Below are 6,186 nucleotides of genomic sequence, written 5' to 3' on the forward strand. Positions count from 1 at the left end.
TCCTGAAGTTGAGCCAGCCCTTGAAGAGGCCACATACCAGCTCCTCTCCTTTTTCTAGGTGAGGACTCAGGCTTGGATCTGTCCCAGGATAAACTTTTACAGGCCAAGAGATAACACAACTTCAAGGTGACAACCAGGGACGCCTTTTAAAGGTCCTTCCTCGCTGGAGTTGCTGCAGCTTCTCCACTCCACAGCTGGCCGACTACCATGTGGGAACTTGTGGGCCTCTTGCTGCTCATCCTGGCCTGTTACTTTTGGCCCAAGTCAAAGGCAGTTGGCGCCAAGTCCCCCAAGAGCCTCCCATTCCTGCCCTTTGTGGGCAGCCTGCCGTTTCTCCCCAGACATGGCCATATGCATGTCAACTTGTTCAAGCTGCAGGAAAAATATGGTCCCATCTATTCTCTTCGTCTGGGTTCCACAACTACAGTGATCATCGGCCAATACCAGCTGGCCAAGGAAGTGCTTGTTAAGAAAGGAAAAGAATTCTCCGGGCGGCCCCACATGGTAAGCAACGCTAGCCCTCCTCCTTCTCAGCCCCTGGGGATGTACAGTTCTTAATTTTGCCAAATCCAGACTAGTGGGGCCACTCCCTCAGTTCCTACCCAACCTCTAAACTGGGAAGAAGGAATTATAGGGAGACCTCTTGATGGCCTGTCCAGCAAGGTGGTGCAGAGACCAGCAGGGTTAGGGCGCCCTTATTCCACTCACCTCCCCCTCTATTATATGATAATCATTCTAGGACATTTTGACAATGGCCATAGCCCAGACCCTCGGTGTGACTGTTAACAGGGGACAGTGATTGCATCCTCCACAGGGACATGCTGGGAGAAGCAGCCTCTTGGCGGGGAGGTGGCTAAGATCACAGTTTCCCTGACCATGTGCCTTTGGCTCACAGATAGCTGGGGGAGATTACAGGGGGACAGGAATCACGGACATACAGTAGAATCTAAAGGCCTCGGACCGCATTGTGCTGATGGCTAAGTAGTCTTCCTACATCTGCCACCCATGACCCTGCTGCAAGTGTTCCCCCTGAGCACCCCAAAAAACACAACTGGCCTCAGTTTTGAGCAGGCTGAAATCGGCTCATTTTCCTTGGGCTAGTCAGCCAAGAGTGGCCTGCCCCCCAATACGAGGCTCCCCCAGATTGTGGGCTCCTCTCAAAAGCAAAAGAATAAAAGAGGCTGGCTGGTGGGGGTTTGGAGGCTCAGGGGTGTAAGAGGGAGACTTTGGGCCCTTGTGCTTCTGGGGTACCTTGCAGAGGGCATAGCTCAAGTCCAACCCAGGAGGATAAAATATATGCTATCTTCAAATGAGGGTTTGAGGCTGGGTGCACAGGCCAGGAGTGGAAAGAGGTAGAGACAGCATGGATCCTGTGACTCTGGCAGCCTGGCGGGGACACAAAAGATAAGGAAGTCTCTGGGTCTCCCTATCCCTAGGGTAGGCTTGCCTATTTTACCCCAGCCATGGCTGCCTCTCCTGGTCAGAGACAAAGGCACCCTACTAATAAATGGAACTCCAGAGCTCTTTTACTCAAATTCCTTGCTATACTGCCTTTCACGGGGCTTGTAAGGAGGACTTTAGGGCCATCCTAGCGAGCGTGGGACAGGGAGGGTACAGCCCACAGGTCAGCACTGCAGGTGGAGGGAGGGAGGCGCCTGAGTTCCAGGGGTTGCCTAGTAATTCTCACAGCCCTGCCTGCTCTCCAAAGGTGACTCTAGGCCTCTTGTCGGACGAAGGAAAAGGCATCGCCTTCGCTGACTCTAGTGGCTCCTGGCAGCTTCATCGGAAGTTGGCGCTCAGCAGCTTTGCCCTGTTCAGGGATGGTGACCAGAAACTGGAGAAGATCAGTGAGTGAGAGGCAAGCCCTAGAGCTGAGGAGCAGATAGAAAATAGGGGGGGGGGTTTTCAGGAGGGGGGTGTCTGGGCTTGGAAAGTTTGCAGGACAGCTGGGTCCAACCATTTCTTAGCGGCTGCTGCCACCCAGTGGACATATGTTCTCTATGCCATCCCTGGATCCGTGGGTCCTGTAGAGAGGTGATGTTGGCTGATCAATTCCTCCATTGAGCATTCCCTCTCTCCTCAGTATGTCAGGAAGCCAACTCACTGTGTGACTTGCTGCTCACCCACAATGAGGAGTCCATAGATCTTTCCCTGCCTATCTTCAACTCAATAACCAACATCATCTGTGTCATCTGCTTCGGCATCTCTTATGAGAACAGGGATCCAATGCTTAGCACCATTAAGAGCTTCACAGAAGGCATCCTGGACAGCCTGGGCCACAATAATCTGGTGGACATATTCCCTTGGTTGAAGGTGAGATTGCAGCCATGCCTCTCCACTTCCACACCCCGCTGGCTTCACTGGCAATTTCACCCTCGAGGCAGGCTCTCGCGTAGCCCAGACTAGCCTCGAGTTGCCTGTGTAACTGAGAATGACCTTGAAATATTGATCCTCCTGCCTCCAAGTCTCAAGTACAAGGAGTGTAAATGTGTACTACGATGCCTTGCTGGGTCTCCTTTTTAAATCCTGTATGTATCTTAATATTCATGGCTCTTATTATTTTCCAATTGCAATGTGCCAGCAGCAAGCATCTGTGTCAATCACTGGGTTCCCCCTGGAGGTATGTTAAATTGTCCTCTTGGTACAGAAGAGAAAAACATGCTGAGGCTGAAGCCAGTAGAGGAACTTGCGTCGTCAGTCTCCTCTGTCCTACGGGAAAGGGAAGGGAAGGCCTGCGTCCATCGGGGCTTAGGGTTGAATTGAGTGGGGAGGGACTGAGGAATACACCCTGTCGTCTGCTGTTACAAGGTGTCCTTTTTGGCCATGGTGATTTCATTCTGTTTTCATCTTGCCTTCCTGGCTGAACGTCCAGGCTGGTGTGGGGACTTTCCTAAAGAGAAAACTAAGGTCTGCCTCTGGAAGAATTCTCCTAGCTGGATAGATGGGTTTGACATTTCCTTCTGTTTCCAGATTTTTCCCAACAAAGGCTTGGAAATAATAAAGAAAAATGTTAAAATTCGAGATGAAGTACTGACTGGAATATTAGAAAAATGCAAGGTAAGGGATAGGGCAGAGGCAAATATGAGGTCTTGAGAGCAGGCCTGGGTGCATTCTGGACACTGTAAGATCCAGAACCTGGCAGGGGCCTGGCATATAATATAGGCTACCACTAGAAACTGACTTATTAACGAATGGGAGTGGGGAGGTGAGAAATTGAAGTTCTTCGAAGGGACACAGAAGACTCCGAGGGCTCCCGGTCTCCCTGCAAACTCCAGGTCCCCTCTCTACTCTCAGGTGCAGGGAACCTTGCTGTCTAGTCTAAGATGCGGTGTGACAGGGATGCTGGAGGTGGGGCTCCCTCCTCATCGTCATTTCTCACTGTCTAACTCCAGGGGAAATTCAACAGTGACTCCATCTCCAGCTTGACAGACCTTCTGATACAAGCCAAGATGAATTCAGACAATAACAACATCAGTGAAGACCAGGGTTTGAAAGCGTTTTCAGACAAGCATATTCTTTCCACAATAGCAGACATCTTTGGCGCTGGCATAGAGACCACTGCTTCTGTGTTGCGTTGGATTGTGGCTTTTCTGCTGCACAATCCTGAGGTGAGCGTCCCCTCACGCTTGTCTTCCTATAGAATCTGACCAGCCCCATTTTGGGGGGGTGTGGGGTGGCACAATGCCTGGAGCCTTCTGAACAGATAACTCAGCTCGACCTCTCACACAAACAGTGGCTGGCTCTGATACTGGGTTAATGTTGTTGCATCTTCTAGAAACAAGGCCTGGGCTGCAGAGCCATCGCTGGATGGAATCTGTCTGGGCTGTTTTGGGTGTGACCACTGGGTTCTGCTAAGTCCACATCTCACTTAGACTTGAACAACCTGGTCACGTGACGTTGCTCTGGCCCTCAGGTGAAGAGAAAGATCCAAAGGGAGATTGACCAGAACATAGGTTTCAGTCGCACACCAACTTTCAATGACCGGAGTCACCTCCTCATGCTGGAAGCCACCATCCGAGAAGTGCTTCGCATCAGGCCGGTGGCCCCCATGCTCATCCCCCACAGGGCTAACACTGACTTAAGGTATGCCTTTCTTGCCAAGACACTCAGCCTAGGATGCAGCCTTTAGCTAGCCCATTCTGTTCCCTATCCATGCCCCACCTGCCCTTAATTGCTGATTAACCTATAATCAAATGGTGACTACCTACCGTCCGTCAGCCCACCTAGCCGTCGTAACCCTGTCCCTGACTCCCCCTGACCTCCAAAGACGAAGCTACAGCTCCATCTGACTTCCCTCCAAACTTCCAGCTGCTCTTGGAGACACGGGTCTGGGCTGAAGGAAAGGGTACTAATGCTCAATCTCATCAGACAGCTGTTGTTCATATACTACACACGAAGGCACGCGTGCACATACACACACACACACACACACACATGCACGCACGCGCACACACACACACACTCACACTCACGCACACACACACACTCACACACACACACACACGCACGCACACGCACGCACGCACACACACTCACACACACACACACACACACACACACACGCACGCACCAGCTTCCAAGGCACACCCGTGTGCTGACAAGCACAAATGTAAGGTTGATGGGCAAGTGCTTATTGAGTGGAAAAGGCTGGATCCAGGTTCAGTCCTGGCAGAAGCTGGAAGCTGAGGATAAGCAGTGAGTGAGAATGAAGGCCTAGAGGGCTCTTTCCCCAGTGGAGCTATGGGGCTGAGCAGGAAGGGGAAGATAATGTTCCTTTTTCTTTTCTTTGTCTGGATCAGCATCGGTGAGTTTAGCATCCCCAAGTTCACACCCGTGATCATCAATTTGTGGGCACTGCATCACAATGAGAAGGAATGGGATCAGCCAGATCGGTTCATGCCTGGTGAGTGTCTGTCTGTCCCATCCTGGCCCCTGGACCACACAGCCAGCCTGGGTTCTGGTCCCTGGGCCAGCACTCCTTCCTGTCCGCTAGGCTTGCTACTAGACAACTCTTGACTGCATCCCCGTAGGCCTGTGGCCATTTCCAATCTCTGGGGGACTGCCCCACACTCTTCACAGCTGGGTTTCCAACTCACCTTTCAAATAACTTCTGTGGGAAGCTTGCGGGGCATTGACCTGCTCCTCTTCTCTTGGATGGTGACATTTCCCCCTGGTGAGACCTCTTCCCCTCTCTCCATCCTTCCTGGATATTTAATTTCCTCATGGTCTAAACGTGGGTCAAGGATCCCTAGGCAAATGCTTGGCTGCTGGCTGACGCTTCCCTCTGTCTCCAGAACGCTTCTTAGACCCGACAGGAAGCCATCTCGTCACACCCTCGTTAAGCTACCTGCCCTTCGGAGCTGGGCCCCGCTCCTGCATCGGAGAGGTTCTGGCCCGTCAGGAGCTCTTCCTCTTCATAGCCTACCTGCTGCAGAGGTTTGACCTAGATGTACCAGAGGATGAGCCGCTGCCCTGCCTGAACGGTGACCCCAAGGTGGTCTTTCTGATCGACCCCTTCAAAGTGAAGGTCACAGTGCGCCAGGCATGGAAGGATGCCCAGGCAGAGGTTAGCACCTGGAAGCCATAACTAATGTCCCCCAGGCCCATATTATGCAGCCCACAGCACAAAATTAGAGGTGATACTCCTACTGCCACCTACAGCCCCTCCCCTCCTGCCTCATTTTCAGACTTGCTGCAATGAAGGCTGATATGTTTTGTAAAGTTTTTCCGAATAGAAGCCTCTGAGTTGCCCATCATTTACTTACTCATTCAGGCAACAAACATACGTCGTCTTTATTTTGTGTGGCAGAGAGGGACACTTGCACGAGTGTGTGCATGCATACCTGTGTGTGTGTGTGTGTGTGTGTGCACATGTGTGTGCATGCGTGTGGAAGAACAACTCAGGAGTTGGTCCTTTCCTTCCGCCATGTAGATTTCGGGGACAGAAATCAGGACATCAATCTTGGCAGCAAGAACCTTTACCTGATGAGCCATCTTGCACACCTCTCAAAACATTTTACTGAGTACATACTGAATGTCATCAGCTGACTCAGGACACTCAGCCTGTGTGCGAGGCACAGGGGACCCAGGAATGTTAAACACACAGGGCTGTCCCTTCAACAGGAGGGGGGGTGTACACGATCTGTTATCTGTCCAGAAGGCTGGGAGCAGACGCAGTTAATAGCC

The 6,186-nt window shown here is 51.8% G+C and overlaps 1 protein-coding gene across 1 annotated transcript; it reads left to right on the forward strand.

Annotated features, from left to right (window-relative positions):
• Positions 1 to 203: 203 nt before the first annotated feature.
• LOC127233418 (steroid 17-alpha-hydroxylase/17,20 lyase) lies at positions 204 to 5,649 on the forward strand. Its single transcript, XM_051199899.1, has 8 exons — positions 204 to 504; positions 1,709 to 1,847; positions 2,084 to 2,313; positions 2,971 to 3,057; positions 3,393 to 3,608; positions 3,914 to 4,083; positions 4,800 to 4,903; positions 5,295 to 5,649. Exons 1-8 carry the CDS (start codon positions 208 to 210, stop codon positions 5,585 to 5,587), a joined length of 1,536 nt encoding a protein of 511 aa, XP_051055856.1. The 5' UTR covers positions 204 to 207; the 3' UTR covers positions 5,588 to 5,649.
• The last annotated feature ends 537 nt before the right edge of the window (positions 5,650 to 6,186 follow it).

Source organism: Phodopus roborovskii, unplaced genomic scaffold (genome assembly GCF_943737965.1).
Source record: "Phodopus roborovskii unplaced genomic scaffold, PHOROB, whole genome shotgun sequence".
NCBI lineage: Eukaryota > Metazoa > Chordata > Mammalia > Rodentia > Cricetidae > Phodopus > Phodopus roborovskii.

Bases quoted from the DNA above. Each gene is read 5' to 3' on its own strand.
- LOC127233418 (XM_051199899.1), top strand. From the start codon at position 208: ATGTGGGAACTTGTGGGCCTCTTGCTGCTCATCCTGGCCTGTTACTTT. The intron at 2,314-2,970 runs GTGAGATTGCAG...TTCTGTTTCCAG, and splicing joins ACATATTCCCTTGGTTGAAG to ATTTTTCCCAACAAAGGCTT. The intron at 4,904-5,294 runs GTGAGTGTCTGT...CTCTGTCTCCAG, and splicing joins GCCAGATCGGTTCATGCCTG to AACGCTTCTTAGACCCGACA.